The sequence below is a fragment of the Hyla sarda genome, chromosome 3 (genome assembly GCF_029499605.1).
Source record: "Hyla sarda isolate aHylSar1 chromosome 3, aHylSar1.hap1, whole genome shotgun sequence".
Lineage (NCBI taxonomy): Eukaryota > Metazoa > Chordata > Amphibia > Anura > Hylidae > Hyla > Hyla sarda.
The window spans coordinates 441,657,650-441,674,118 of record NC_079191.1 but is presented as its reverse complement, the minus strand read 5'-3'; the positions used below and the strand labels follow the sequence as shown (position 1 = coordinate 441,674,118).

The 16,469-nt window shown below is 41.8% G+C and overlaps 1 protein-coding gene across 5 annotated transcripts in view; it reads left to right on the top strand.

The window, feature by feature from the left end:
• Positions 1 to 16,469, top strand: part of DAAM2 (dishevelled associated activator of morphogenesis 2) — a 314,170-nt gene that overhangs the window by 248,367 nt on the left and 49,334 nt on the right. For all 5 annotated transcript variants that reach the window (XM_056568637.1, XM_056568633.1, XM_056568634.1 and 2 more), the window contains exons 12-15: positions 1,145 to 1,203; positions 2,205 to 2,389; positions 4,600 to 4,917; positions 13,727 to 13,834. In XM_056568637.1, the coding sequence (XP_056424612.1) occupies positions 1,145 to 1,203; positions 2,205 to 2,389; positions 4,600 to 4,917; positions 13,727 to 13,834 (670 nt within the window). The remainder of the gene's footprint in view (positions 1 to 1,144; positions 1,204 to 2,204; positions 2,390 to 4,599; positions 4,918 to 13,726; positions 13,835 to 16,469) is intronic.

The window sequence follows — 16,469 nt, the reverse complement described above, 5'->3', positions numbered from 1 at the left end:
TCTATATAGGCTGTGGAGCTCTTCAGGTTCATAGAGGTTCTAGTGCTCAGTGGTTCTATATAGACTGTGGAGCTTTTCAGGTCTATAGAGGTTCTAGTGATCCATGATTCTATATAGACCGTTGAGCTCTTGAGGACTATAGAGGTTCTAGTGCTCCATGGTTCTATATAGACTGGGAAGCTATTCAGGTCTATAGAGGTTCTAGTGATCCTTGGTTCTATATAGGCTGTGGAGCTCTTCAGGTCTATAGAGGATCTAGTGATCCTTGGTTCTATATAGGCCGTGGAGCTCTTCAGGTCTATAGAGGTTCTAGTGATCCTTGGTTCTATATAGGCTGTGAGGTTCTAGTACTTCTTGATTGTGAAGCTCTTCAAGTCTGTAGAGTTAGAGCTCTGTATTTATAGGAGTTCTTTAGTTCTATAACATCTCATGAGTTCTATACTGTGTTTCACGTCTACAGTCCAGTAGTTTGTCTTGGTAGATTTCATGATGGTTTCTACACGTCACCATTTCTTGCATTGTCTTTAGTCCTCCAGATTGTTCTCCACAACCCTGTAGACCTCCAGAGCTGTACAGTTCTATAGAGTTAAGTTTGTGATCTACTATAATGTCCAGGTTTTTGCAGTTCTGTATGATGCTGTATTATTCCTGCGGTTATAAGAATCACATTCCAGCACATCTCTTGGCTCCAGAACCTTCTATGTCTGTGCAACATGTGGTAGATATTATATTGAGCAGATCTGTAAAGCTGGAGAACCCGGAGTTATGTGGCCTCCGTACACACAGGCTGCTGTAGACTGTCAGTCATGGGGGCTGTGCCGCAGCGTCACACGTGTACTGGTGAGCGTGCACTCACCTGAGTATATTCCAGCCTACCTGATTGTACAGAGCTGTGGGGAGGGGTCTCATATCTGCTGCTTAGTGGCCAAGATGTCTCCTGGAGGGGGAAGGTCTCTGCGGGACAGTTATTAGTACTTGAGTTGGTGCAAACCAGTCACTAGCTTCGAGGGGCACACAGTTCCCATTCTAAATCATAGAATTGCCTTACACTGTGCCATCTCTGATGTTAAGAGACACCCCCATGTCAGCTCCACTGTACTTCATGCCAGTATCTTCTATTATTTACTGACTCTGTACCATGCAGGTTAGTGAATGAGAATGAGGTCAAGCAATGGCGAGAACAGGCGGAGAAGTTCAGGAAAGGTGAGTGTGCCATTTTAAATGGTTTATTTGGTTTTTGCCTCATCATATAGTGTTAAAGATGTTAAAGGGGTACTTGGGGGGCGGGGGGGGGGGGGATGACTAAACCCATAGCCTATCCTTTCCCTCACCAGCATATTTAATTGTCTAAATATCATTCATTAGCTATATAAAGCGGTTCCTCCTCTTTCAGTAGTCCCTCTCTGAAAGCAACCCCCACCCTCCTGAGAGACACAGACCATGTGGTTGCTGCCCTGCACTGATAAGTCATGCTTCCTTTAGTGCTGAGAGGTGTGTGCAGCCTCAGCCAATCACACATTGAATCTCTTTGCTAACAGAGCAGGAGGGTGGGGGCTGCTCTCAGAGAAGGATCAGGCAGGAAGTGAGAACAGAGCTGCAATGGCTGCCGGGTAATGTAGTATTCATGCATAAATGGGCACTCTCCTTAAAACTAATTTTTGCTATTGCACTCCTTATGGGAAATAAAAAATCTTTCTAATATACCTTGTTTAAAAAAAAAAAAAAAAAATGAAGTTATCTATGTTTTATTTGTGTTTAAAAAAGCTGCCACTAGGTGCCTCCCTACTTCTCCAGAGCACATTTCCTTTCTTTTTTTTGCACAGACTTTGGACTCCTACTGGCTTGGCAGAAGTCCAAAATCAGGAAATTCTGAGGTAGGGGGGGTGCAGCCTTAGCCAATCATAGCTCATCTCACACTGAACTGCTCTGGGCTGTGTGTAGCAGAGTTAGGGAGGAAGTTCTCCCCTGTATGGCTAGAGATGATGTCACGCCTTCTGGGGAACGCCCCTTCCCAGAAATCACACATTAGTGACCCTTGGAGCCTTCACCTGTCTGGATGGACCTTACAGCTCTGTTAATCCTGAGCCTCCTGGTTCATAAATAAGTGACACACAGGATAAGACTCCAGGAAACAATGTCATTCAGGGGCTGTAGAAAGTTGGGTGTTGCATTACTGGTTGTCACTTTCTGTACCTGCATCCTAGAGCACACGGAACTGTGCAGCCGACTGGAGAAGAAGGAGCGGGAATGTGATACCAAGACGCAGGAGAAGGAGGACATGATGAAGACCTTAAACAAGATGAAGGACAAGCTGCAGAAGGAGTCGGCAGAGCTGCGCCTGGCGCGGGATCACATGACGGAGCTGATGGCTCAACTGAGCGAGCACTCGGTGAGGAAACCTCCGCAGAGGTCATCTTTGTTATTTGTCTTGTGTTCTATTATATACACTGCTGAAATAATAAAGGGAACACTAAGGTAACACGTCCTAGATCTGAATGAATGAACTAATCGTGTGAAATCCTTTCCTCTTTACATAGTTGAATGTGACAACAAAATCACCAAAAATTATCAATGGAAATGAAATGTATTAACCCCTGGAGGTCTGGATATGGAGTCACACTCAACATCACAGTGGAAAACCCCACTACAGGCCGATCCAACTTTATGTAATGTCCTTAATACATGTCCCAATGAGGCTCAGTAGTGTGTGTGGCCTCCACGTGCCCGTATGACCTCCCTACAACGCCTGGGCATGCTCCTGATGAGGTGGAGGATGGTCTCCTGAGGGATGTCCTCCCAGACCTGGACTAAAGCATCCGCCAACTCCTGGACAGTCTGTGGTGGATGGAGCGAGACGTCCCAGATGTGCTCAATCGGATTCAGGGGAACGGGCAGCCAGTCCATAGCATCAATGCCTTCCTCTTGTAGGAACTGCTGACACACTCCAGCCACATGAGGTCTAGCATTGTCTTGTATTAGGAGGAACCCAGGGCCAACCGCACCAGCATATGGTCTCACAAGGGGTCTGAGGGTCTCATCTCGGTACCTAATGGCAGTCAGGCTACCTCTGGCAAGCACATGGAGGGCTGTGCAGCCCCCAAAGAAATGCCACCCCACACCATTACTGACCCACCACCAAACTGGTCATGCTGGAGGATGTTGCAGGCAGCAGAACGTTCTCCATGGCGTCTCCAGACTCTGTCACGTCTGTCACATGTGCTCAGTGTGAACCTGCCTTCATCTGTGAAGAGCACAGGGAACCAGTGGTCAATTTGCCAATCTTGGTGTTCTCTGGCAAATGCCAAACATCCTGCACGGTGTTGGCCCGTAAGCACAACCCCCACCTGTGGATGTTGGGCCCTCATACCACCCTCATGGAATCTGTCACCGCCAGCATTCAAAAGTGACCAAAACATCACTAAGGAAGCATAGGTCCTGAGAAGTGGTCTGTGGTCACCACCTGCAGAACCACTCCTTTATTGGGGGTGTCTTGCTAATTGCCTATCATTTCCACGTGTTGTCTGTTCCATGTGAATTGATTGTCAATCAGTGTTCTTCCTGAGCGGACAGTGGGATCTCACACAAGTGTAGTGACTTGGAGTTACATTGTGTTGTTTATGTGTTCCCTTTATTTTTTTGAGCAGTGTATTATACTCTGATTACCTCCAGAGCTGCATGCACAATTCAGCTGTCCTATACTCCAGTCACATCCAGAGCAGCATTCAAAGTTATCTGCCCGCAGCATTAACAGCTGCATCAGAGATCCCACAATGCATTGCACTTTGTTTTTGTATTGCATTGCAATAGGTGAAGCTTCTTCTTATACCTGATCAATTAGGACATTTTGTACAGATCCTGTTTTTTAGTATTATCATTATTATTATCATTATTATTATTATCATTATTATTATTATTATGTATTATACTCCACTTACATCCAGAGCTGTATTCTAGATATAGCTCTCTTATACTCTAGTCACATCTAAAGCAACATTTAAAGTATTCTGCTGCATCAGATATTGCAGTAATGCATTTCACTTTCATGTATTGAATTGTGGGAAACATAGCTGTCCAGCACCTGAACACTCTATATCAGTGTTTCCCAACCAGGGCACCTCCAGCTGTTGCAAAACTATAACTCCCAGCATGCCCAACCAGCCGTTGGTTGTCTGGGCAAGCTGGGAATTGTAGTTTTGCAACAGCTGGAGGCACCCTGGTTGGTAAATACTGCTCTGTATTGTTGTTCTCCAGCTGTTGCAGTACTACAACTCCCAGCATGACTGGACAGCAAATGGCTGTTTGTGCATGCTGGGAGTTGTAGTTTTGCAACAGCTGGAGGCACCCTGGGTTGTATCATTGTTCTCCAACCTGTGGCTCTTCAGCTGTTGCAAAATTACAACTTCCAGCATGCACAAAAAGCCATTGGCTGTCCAGGCATGCTGGGAGTTGTAGTTGTGAAACAGCTGGAGGCACCCTGGTTGGGAAACACTGCTTTGTATCTCCCCGCAGTGCATGCTCAGTACGGTGCTGCAGCTTGAGAGATAACTGTAAGTCACCATCATGAGGTTTTATTGTTTCCTCTTTGTGTTTGTTTTTCAGACTGGGGGTCCTCTGTCCTTCCCGCTCCCCCCACCTCCTCCTCCTCCGGGGGGACCCGTGTCACTCCCACCACCTTTACCTGAGCACTTGCCTCCTCCTCCTCCTCCTCTGCAGTCGTTCTCTTGTTTTCCCCCAGCTCCTCCTCCTCCCCCTCCGCCTGGAGGACCCCCGCCTCCCCCCGGAGCGCCCCCGTTCTTCGGTATGGGAATGGCGCCACCACCTCTCCAGTCTTTCTCCTATGGAACCAACTTGAGGAAGAAGTCCATCCCCCAACCATCGCACCCGCTCAAGTCTTTTAACTGGTCCAAACTGAACGAGGTAGGAAGAACGTCATCATGTATGGTGACATCACTCCCTGTGCCGTGGTGACATCACTCCCTGTGCCGTGGTGACATCACTCCCTGTGCCGTGGTGACATCACTCCCTGTGCCGTGGTGACATCACTCCCTGTGCCGCGGTGACGTCCCTCCCTGTGCCGTGGTGACATCACTCCCTGTGTGGTGGTGACGTCACTCCCTGTGCCGCGGTGACGTCCCTCCCTGTGCCGTGGTGACATCACTCCCTGTGTGGTGGTGACGTCACTCCCTGTGCCGCGGTGACGTCCCTCCCTGTGCCGTGGTGACATCGCTCCCTGTGCCGCGGTGACATCGCTCCCTGTGCCGCGGTGACGTCCCTCCCTGTGCCGCGGTGACGTCCCTCCCTGTGCCGCGGTGACGTCCCTCCCTGTGCCGCGGTGACGTCCCTCCCTGTGCCGCGGTGACGTCCCTCCCTGTGCCGCGGTGACGTCCCTCCCTGTGCCGCGGTGACATCATTGTAGATGCCGGTGTAACACATGCGCTGCAAATGCAAACAGAAAACTCCTACAGATCGGATACTGAGTATCCAGTCTAGATTAATATTTCCCAACCAGGGTGCCTCCAGCTGTTGCAAAACTACAACTCCCAGCATGCCCGGACAGCCTGGGGGTTGTAGTTTTGCTTCATCTGAAGCCACCTTGGTTGGAAAACACTGGTCTAGACAATCCTCAGCAGCAGAGATGTTTAACCTGTAGAGATCGTTACAATGTATCAGTGCAGGTAGAATGTTACGATACAATGTAACACTGTGAGACGTCTTAGGTCTAATTTCTTAAATTAGACACAGAAACCCTTGCACAAATATTACACAATATTGCGCAAATTTTAAAAGTAATGCTTAACCCCAACCCCCCCCCCCCCCCCCCCCAAAAAAAAAAAAATGTAAAAAAAATAAATTGGGGAAATTATTGTTCCCTTCTTCAGCGCAAGAAAAAAATAAATAAAAACTTTCTGTGCAAAAAAAATGTTGTGCAACTTTGCCTCTCTGCGCTGGTGTAGAAAGATGATATATTGTTCCCCCGAAAGTATATATGACAAAGTTACAGAACCTTTAAAGGGGTACTCCGGCGGAAAACTTTTTATTTTTTTTTATTTTTTATTAACTGATGCCAGAAAGTTAAACAGATTTGTAAATGACTTCTATTAAAAAAAAATCTTTATCCTTCCAGTACATTTTAGCAGCTGTATGCTACAGAGGAAATTCTTTTCTTTTTCATTTTCTTTTTTGTCTTGTCCACAGTGCTCTCTGCTGACACCTCTGTCCGTGTCAGGAACTGTCCAGAGCAGCATAGGTTTGCAATGGGGATTTTCTCCTGCTCTGGACAGTTCCTGACACGGGCATCAGGTGTCAGCAGAGAGCACTGTGGACAAGACAAAAAAAGAAAATAATTTCCTCTGTAGCATACGGCTGCTAAAAAGTACTGGAAGGATTAAGATTTTTTAATAGAAGTAATTTACAAATCTGTTTCACATTCTGGCACCAGTTGATTAAACAAAATAATAATAATGTTTTCCACCGGAGTACCCCTTTAATGACACAGGTCTTCAAACTCAGAGAGGATAGTCTAGACTGGATGCAGTTGTAACAAACCCTCAGCTGTGAGTCAAATTAGTTCAGGATATATTTTCAGCCTCTTGACACAAAAATTTCCATTTACTGCCAGCAAGCAGAGATCTTGAAAGTAGGAAATACAGTTGAAATTGCAAACTATGGTAAAAAGGTACAGAAATTTTTTTTATTCTACACTGACTACACTTATCTGCGTAGTCAGCTCCTCCCCCTCTGCAAAGTCTATGTATTCTTTAGGGAAGTGTCTCCAATCCAGCGAGACTCCAGCTGTTGCAAAACTACAACTCCCAGCATGGCCGGACAGCCGTTGGCTGTCCGGGCATGCTGGGAGTTGTTGTTTTGCAACAGCTGGAGGCACTCTGGTTGGGATTCACTGCTTTAGGGAGTCTGGACGATTGTCCAGCCAATACTAATGGAAGACCCCCGTGCTGGACTGTTTCTATCCCAGTGACTGTCTAATCCATCCACCATGAGGGGTCCTGCTGGGCCCCATGTGAAGGATTTAATGGGAGCCCCAGGGACCCGAGGAATGCAGCAGGAATGTCTCTCGCTTTATGACAAGGAGTTTTATAGGAGAAATTTATTTTTCTGAAGGATTACGGTCAGCGCTTCTGGATAACAGCGGAGCCATGGGGCGGTGCGGTCCTGTCCAGCGGGATTATTGTGGCCACTAGTGGTCAAATGGGGAATCACACCCCAGTGACAAATTAAAGGGCAACTCCAAATAAAATGAATTAATCATTGCATTAGGCAGGCCATTGGGTGACACCAATATTTATGCTATAAAGGCCGTCACCCAGACTCAAAAAAAAAAAATCTATAAATATATATATATATATATATATATATATATATATATAAAGGGCTAGCCGACTGCCTTAATGAATACTTCTGTTCAGTTTTTACAGATGAAAAAGAAGGAAAAGGACGTCCATTAGGGAGGAAGACTAATGAATCTTTTGATGCATGTGTCTTTACAGAGGAAGAGGTTCCTGTCTAAAGTGAAGACAAATAAGTCACAGGGGCCTGATGGGATACACCCAAAATTATTAAAAGAGCTTAGTAGTGAGCTAGCAAAACCGTTAACAGATTTATTTAACCAATCACTGGTAACAGAAGTCGTCCCGGAAGATTGGAAATTAGCAAATGTCGTGCCCATTCACAAGAAAGGTAGTAGGGAGGAGTCAGGCAACTATAGGCCAGTAAGTCTGACATCAATAGTGGGGAAATTAATGGAAAGGATAGGATTGTGGAACAACTAAAATCCCATGGATTGCAAGATGAAAAACAACATGGGTTTCATGGGAGATCATGTCAAACTAATCTCATTGATTTTTTTTGACTGGGTGACTAAAATAATAGATGGCGGAGGGGCAGTATAGTAATAAAATAATAGATGGCGGAGGGGCAGTATAGTAATGAAATAATAGATGGGGGAGGGGCAGTAGACATCCCATATCTAGATTTTAGTAAGGTTTTTGACACTGTCCCACATAGAAGACTTATCAATAAACTACAGTCATTGAGCTTGGACTCCATATTGTTGAGTGTATTAGACAGTGGCTGAGTAACAGACAACAGAGGGTTGTAGTCAATGGAGAATATTCAGAGCGAGGTCTTGTTACCAGTGAGGACCTCAGGGATCTGTACTGGGACCAATATTGTTTAATATCTTCATTATTGATATTACAGAAGGTCTCGATGGTTTTGGTCTTTTTGCTGATGACACAAAGATATGTAACAGGGTTGATGTTCCTGGAGGATCCGCCAAATGGAAAAGGATTTAGGGAAACTAGAAGAATGGTCAGAACTCTGGACACTGAAATGTAATGTGGATAAGAGCAAAATAATGCACCTGGGGCGTAAAAACCCTCGAATATAGAATATGTGACACAGTCCTGACCTCAGTATCTGAGGAGAGGGATTTAGGAGAAATTATTTCAGAAGACTTAAAGGTAGGAAGACAATGTAATAGAGCAACAGGAAACGCTAGCAGAATGCTTGGATGTATAGGGAGAGGTATAAGCAGTAGAGGGAAGTGCTCATGGGTGTATAGGGAGAGGTATAAGCAGTAAAAAGAGAGAAGTACTCATGGGTATATAGGGAGAGGTATAAGCAGTAGAAAGAGAGAAGTGCTCATGGGTGTATAGGGAGAGGTATTAGCAGTAGAGGGAGATGCTCATGGGCGTATAGGGAGAGGTATTAGCAGTAGAAGGAAGTGCCGATGTGTGTATAGGGAGAGTTATTAGCAGTAGAGGGAAGTGCTCATGGGTATATAGGAAGAGGTATAAGCAGTAGAAAGAGGGAAGTGCTCATGGGTGTATAGGGAGAGGTATAAGCAGTAGAAGGAAGTGCTCATAGGTGTATAGGGAGAGGTATAAGCAGTAGAAAAGAGAGAAGTGCTCATGGGTGTATAGGGAGAGGTCTAAGCAATAGAGGGAAGTGCTCATGGGTGTATAGGGAGAGGTATTAGCAGTAGAGGGAAGTGCTCATGGGTATATAGGGAGAGGTTTAAGCAGTAGAAATAGAGAAGTGCTCATGAGTGTATAGGGAGAGGTATAAGCAGTAGAGGGCAGTGCTCATGGATGTATAGGGAGAGGTATAAGCAGTAGAAAGAGAGAAGTGCTCATGGGTGTAAAGGGAGAGGTATAAGCAGTATAGAGAAGTGCTCATGCCGCTGTGCAGAACACTGATGAGACCTCACTTGGAGTATTGTGCGCAGTACTGGAGGCCGTATCTCCAGAAGGATATAGATTCTCTAGAGAGATTTCAGAGAAGATACTAAACTAGTACATGGATTGCAGGATAAGACTTACCAGGAAAGGTTAAAGGACCTGAACATGTATAGAAGAAAGAAGAGACTGAGGGATATGATAGAGACTTTATATACAGAAAGGGAATCAGCACGGTAAAGGAGAAGATATATAAGAGAAGAAAAACTACCACAAGAGGACATAGTGTTATATAGAGGACATAGTGTTATATAGAGGACATAGTGTTATATAGAGGACATAGTGTTATATAGAGGACATAGTGTTATATAGAGGACATAGTTTTAAATTAGAGGGCAAAGGTTTCTGCAGTAATATCAGGAAGTATTACTTTACTGAGAGAGTAGTGGATGCATGGAATAGCCTTCCTGCAGAAGTGGTCGCTGCAAATACAGTGAAGGAGTTTAAACATGCATGGGATAGGCATAAGGCTATCCTTCATATAAGATAGGGATAGGTATAAGACTATCCTTCATATAAGATAGGGATAAGCATAAGGCTATCCTTCATATAAGATAGGGATAGGCATAAGGCTATCCTTCATATAAGATAGGGATAGGCATAAGGCTATCCTTCATATAAGATAGAGATAGGTATAAGACTATCCTTCATATAAGATAGGGATAAGTATAAGGCTATCCTTCATATAAGATAGGGATAGGGATAAGGCTATCCTTCATATAAGATAGGGATATACATAAGGCTATCCTTCATATAAGATAGAGATAGGTATAAGGCTATCCTTCATATAAGATAGGGATAGGCATAATGCTATCCTCCATATAAGATAGGGATATACATAAGGCTATCCTTCATATAAGATAGAGATAGGTATAAGGCTATCCTTCATATAAGATAGAGATAGGTATAAGGCTATCCTTCACATGAGATAGGGATAGGCATAAGGCTATCATTCATATAAGATAGGGATAAGCATAAGGCCATCCTTCATATAAGATAGGGATAAGCATAAGGCTATCCTTCATATAAGATAGGGATAGGCATAATGCTATCCTTCATATAAGATAGGGATAAGCATAAGGCTATCCTTCATATAAGATAGGAATAGGGATAAGGCTATCCTTCATATAAGATAGGGATAGGTATAAGGCTATCCTTCATATAAGATAGGAATAGGGATAAGGCTATCCTTCATATAAGATAGGGATAGGTATAAGGCTATCCTTCATATAAGATAGGGATAGGTATAAGGCTATCCTTCATATAAGATAGAGATAGGCATAAGGCTATCCTTTATATAAGATAGAGATAGGTATAAGGATATCCTTCATATAAGATAGGGACAGGGACTATTGATAGGATTCAGATTATTGGTCAGACTAGATGGGATATATATACATAATATATACACTCCTGTATATAACAATAATAATACAATTAACAATAATAATAAATAATTATATGACTATATACATATGTTACAAATGAAGCATAACCAGCTTTTCTAGAACTGGAAGAAAAAGTAACTGAAAAAGCAGAGAAGGCAGAAAGTTTATCCTGAGATATTTCACTTGTTAAACCCAAAGAAATCAGAATTTTAGCTCAGCCTCTCCAAAGGCAACAAGAGTGTAAGGGGGGGTGTAAACCGCGACTACACAGACCCTCCACACATTTATAGGATAGAGACCAAAACCTCCCAATCTGCCAGACACCTGCACAATACCGCAACATATCATTCTGTGTACACCGGGGGAGACATAGTTATAAGACAGTATTATAGTAGTTATATTCTTGTATATAGGAGCAGTATTATAGTAGTTATATTCTTGTATATAGGGGCAGTATTATAGTAGTTATATTCTTGTATATAGGAGCAGTATTATAGTAGTTATATTCTTGTATATAGGAGCAGTATTATAGTAGTTATATTCTTGTATATAGGAGGCAGTATTATAGTAGTTATATTCTTGTATATAGGAGCAGTATTATAGTAGTTATATTCTTGTATATAGGGGCTGTATTATAGTAGTTATATTCTTGTATATAGGGGCAGTATTATAGTAGTTATATTCTTGTATATAGGGGCTGTATTATAGTAGTTATATTCTTGTATATAGGAGCAGTATTATAGTAGTTATATTCTTGTATATAGGAGCAGTATTATAGTAGTTATATTGTTGTATATAGGAGCAGTATTATAGTAGTTATATTCTTGTATATAGGAGCAGTATTATAGTAGTTATATTCTTGTATATAGAAGCAGTATTATAGTAGTTATATTCTTGTATATAGGAGCAGTATTATAGTAGTTATATTCTTGTATATAGGAGCAGTATTATAGTAGTTATATTCTTGTATATAGGAGCAGTATTATAGTAGTTATATTCTTGTATATAGGAGGCAGTATTATAGTAGTTATATTCTTGTATATAGGAGCAGTATTATAGTAGTTATATTCTTGTATATAGGAGCAGTATTATAGTAGTTATATTCTTGTATATAGGAGCAGTATTATAGTAGTTATATTCTTGTATATAGGAGGCAGTATTATAGTAGTTATATTCTTGTATATAGGAGCAGTATTATAGTAGTTATATTCTTGTATATAGGAGCAGTATTATAGTAGTTATATTCTTGTATATAGGAGCAGTATTATAGTAGTTATATTCTAGTATATAGGAGCAGTATTATAGTAGTTATATTCTTGTATATAGGAGCAGTATTATAGTAGTTATATTCTTGTATATAGGAGCAGTATTATAGTAGTTATATTCTAGTATATAGGAGCAGTATTATAGTAGTAATATTCTTGTATATAGGAGCAGTATTATAGTAGTTATATTCTTGTATATAGGAGCAGTATTATAGTAGTTATATTCTTGTATATAGGAGCAGTATTATAGTAGTTATATTCTTGTATATAGAAGCAGTATTATAGTAGTTATATTCTTGTATATAGGAGCAGTATTATAGTAGTTATATTCTTGTATATAGGAGCAGTATTATAGTAGTTATATTCTTGTATATAGGAGCAGTATTATAGTAGTTATATTCTTGTATATAGGAGGCAGTATTATAGTAGTTATATTCTTGTATATAGGAGCAGTATTATAGTAGTTATATTCTTGTATATAGGAGCAGTATTATAGTAGTTATATTCTTGTATATAGGAGCAGTATTATAGTAGTTATATTCTTGTATATAGGAGGCAGTATTATAGTAGTTATATTCTTGTATATAGGAGCAGTATTATAGTAGTTATATTCTTGTATATAGGAGCAGTATTATAGTAGTTATATTCTTGTATATAGGAGCAGTATTATAGTAGTTATATTCTAGTATATAGGAGCAGTATTATAGTAGTAATATTCTTGTATATAGGAGCAGTATTATAGTAGTTATATTCTTGTATATAGGGGGCAGTATTATAGTAGTTATATTCTTGTATATAGGAGCAGTATTATAGTAGTTATATTCTTGTATATAGGAGCAGTATTATAGTAGTTATATTCTTGTATATAGGAGCAATATTATAGTAGTTATATTCTTGTATATAGGAGCAGTATTATAGTAGTTATATTCTTGTATATAGGAGCAGTATTATAGTAGTAATATTCTTGTATATAGGAGCAGTATTATAGTAGTTATATTCTTGTATATAGGAGCAATATTATAGTAGTTATATTCTTGTATATAGGAGCAGTATTATAGTAGTTATATTCTTGTATATAGGAGCAGTATTATAGTAGTTATATTCTTGTATATAGGAGCAGTATTATAGTAGTTATATTCTTGTATATAGGAGGCAGTATTATAGTAGTTATATTCTTGTATATAGGAGCAGTATTATAGTAGTTATATTCTTGTATATAGGAGCAGTATTATAGTAGTTATATTCTTGTATATAGGAGCAATATTATAGTAGTTATATTCTTGTATATAGGAGCAGTATTATAGTAGTTATCTTCTTGTATATAGGAGCAGTATTATAGTAGTTATCTTCTTGTATATAGGAGCAGTATTATAGTAGTTATCTTCTTGTATATAGGAGCAGTATTATAGTAGTTATATTCTTGTATATAGGAGCAGTATTATAGTAGTTATATTCTTGTATATAGGAGCAGTATTATAGTAGTTATATTCTTGTATATAGGAGCAATATTATAGTAGTTATATTCTTGTATATAGGAGCAGTATTATAGTAGTTATATTCTTGTATATAGGAGGTAGTATTGTTGTAGTTATATTCTTGTACATAGGAGCAGTATTATAGTAGTTATATTCTTGTATATAGGAGCAGTATTATAGTAGTTATATTCTTGTATATAGGAGCAGTATTATAGTAGTTATATTCTTGTATATAGGAGCAGTATTATAGTAGTTATATTCTTGTGGTACTGTTTTTCTGTTATGTACATTATTTTATATATGTATTAAAATTTTTTATTTTTTTTGTGTTTTGTGTTTAGGACAAAATTAATGAAACCATCTGGAATGATATTGATGATCTCCGAGCCTTTAAAATTTTGGATCTGGAGGAATTTGAAAGCATGTTCTCCGCCTATCAGAGACACCAGGTAGGTCATGTGATTCATAGGGGGAGGGGCATCGCATGGTGTATTAAAGTGCACTTCTGCCATAAAAAGTAATTTTGCCGATGTTACTATACCCTTTGTATTTGTTGCGCTTGTTACCCTCTTGTTACAGAATGTGCTCTGCTGTATGTAGTCCCTGCATCAGGGACTATACAGTACTAATATGAAGAGAAACCCCATCACAAGTACAGGGTACTGAAGATACTTAGGGACAGGACATTCTTAAAGGGGTACTTCACTGGCCAGTATTCAGAACTAAATGTTCCGAACACTCTTTTCGCGCTGCGGAGTCGGCCACGTTGCTCGTGATGTCATGGCCACTCCCCCTTAATGCAAGTCTATGGGAGGGGGCATGGCCGTGATGTCATGAGGGGCGTGGCAGGCCCCAGCAGTGCGAAGACAGCATTTGGAACATTTAGTTCTGAACACTGGCCAGTGGAGTACCCCTTTAAGGTTTTTTAATGCAGCTCTGGGTGTGACTAGAGAATACGATCCAATAAATGGAAAGATACATATTTATACAGTTACTCCTCAATATATGTCGATTTAACCATTAAAATTACGTCCTAAAGCCGAAGCTGTCATCGTCAGTGAATATACACTCCTCAAAAACATAAAGGGAACACATAAACACCACAATGTAACTCCAAGTCAATGACCCTTCTGTGAGATCCCACTGTCCACTCAGGAAGAACACTGAATGACAATCAATTTCACATGGAACAGACAACACGTGGAAATTATAGGTAATTAGCAAGACACCCCCAATAAAGGAGTGGTTCTGCAGGTGGCGACCAGAGACCACTTCTCAGTTCCTATGCTTCCTGGCTGATGTTTTGGTCACTTTTGAATGCTGGCGGTGCTTTCACTCTAGTGGTAGCATGAGACGGAGTCTACAACCCACACAAGTGGCTCAGGTAGTGCAGCTCATCCAGGATGGCACACCAATGTGAGCTGTGGCAAGAAGGTTTGCTGTGTCTGTCAGAGTAGTGTCCAGAGCATGGAGGCGCTACCAGGAGACAGGCCAGTACATCAGAAGACGTGGAGGAGGCCGTAGGAGGCAACAACCCAGCAGCAGGACCGCTACTTCCGCCTTTGTGCAAGGAGGAGCACTGCCAGAGCCCTGCAAAATGACCTCCAGCAGGACACAAATGTGCATGTGTCCACTCAACGATCAGAAACAGACTCCATGAGGGTGGTATGAGGGCCCGACGTCCACAGGTGGGGGTTGTGCTTACAGCCCAACACCGTGCAGGACGTTTGGCATTTGCCAGAGAACACCAAGATTGGCCAATTCACCACTGGCGCCGTGTGCTCTTCATAGATGAAAGCAGGTTCACACTGAGCACATGTGACAGACGTGACAGAGCCTGGAGACGCCGTGGAGAACGTTCTGCTGCCTGCAACATCCTACAGCATGACCGGTTTGGTGCTGGGTCAGTAATGGTGTGGGGTGGCATTTCTTTGGGGGGCCACACAGCCCTCCATGTGCTTGCCAGAGGTAGCCTAACTGCCATTAGGTACCGAGATGTGATCCTCAGACCCCTTGTGAGACCATATGCTGGTGCGGTTGGCCCTGGGTTCCTCCTAATACAAGACAATGCTAGACCTCATGTGGCTGGAGTGTGTCAGCAGTTCCTACAAGAGGAAGGCATTGATGCTATGGACTGGCCGCCCGTTCCCCTGAATCCGATTGAGCATATCTGGGACGTCTCGCTCCATCCACCACAGACTGTCCAGGAGTTGGCGGATGCTTTAGTCCAGGTCTGGGAGGACATCCCTCAGTAGACCATCCCCCACCTCATCAGGAGCATGCCCAGGCGTTGTAGGGAGGTCATACGGGCATGTGGAGGCCACACACACTACTGAGCCTCATTGGGACTTGTATTAAGGACATTACATAAAGTTGGATCGGCCTGTAGTGGGGTTTTCCACTGTGATTTTGAGTGACTCCATATCCAGACCTCCAGGGGTTAATACATTTGATTTCCATTGATAATTTTTGTGTGATTTTGTTGTCACATTCAACTATGTAAAGAGGAAAGTATTTCATACGATTAGTTCATTCAGATCTAGGACGTGTTATCTTTATGTTTTTGAGCAGTGTATAATCCTGGGTTCTCGTCTTATAAGGAACACGTTGTCGTCCCAGATCTTTCTTGCTTCAGCCTTTTAACTATTTCTTTCTATTTCTTGAATAATATTCTGAGCAGTAACTTCTAGAAACTTCTCATAAAGTTCTGTGAGTCCCTATAGATCTATTTATGGGAAGTTTTTACTGACCCTTTACTATTTCTCTGCATTATATCCGGGAATTGCTCTTTATTCTTATAATGTTACTCACATAAAAACATTGTATCAAGGGTCAGAATCCCTGTGTCGCGCCCCAACCCTGCATTACACATAGAACAGTGGATGAGATTTGTCCTGAGCAGTGTTGCCCCACCAGGTAGCCTCCAGCTGTTGCAAAACTACAACTCCCAGCATGCCCAGACAGACGTTGTCGTGCTGCACCCTGTATACTGGTGGTGTAGGGCTGCGGTACTGCACCCTGTATACTGGTGGTGTAGGGCTGCGGTGCTGCACCCTGTATACTGGTGGTGTAGGGCTGCGGTAC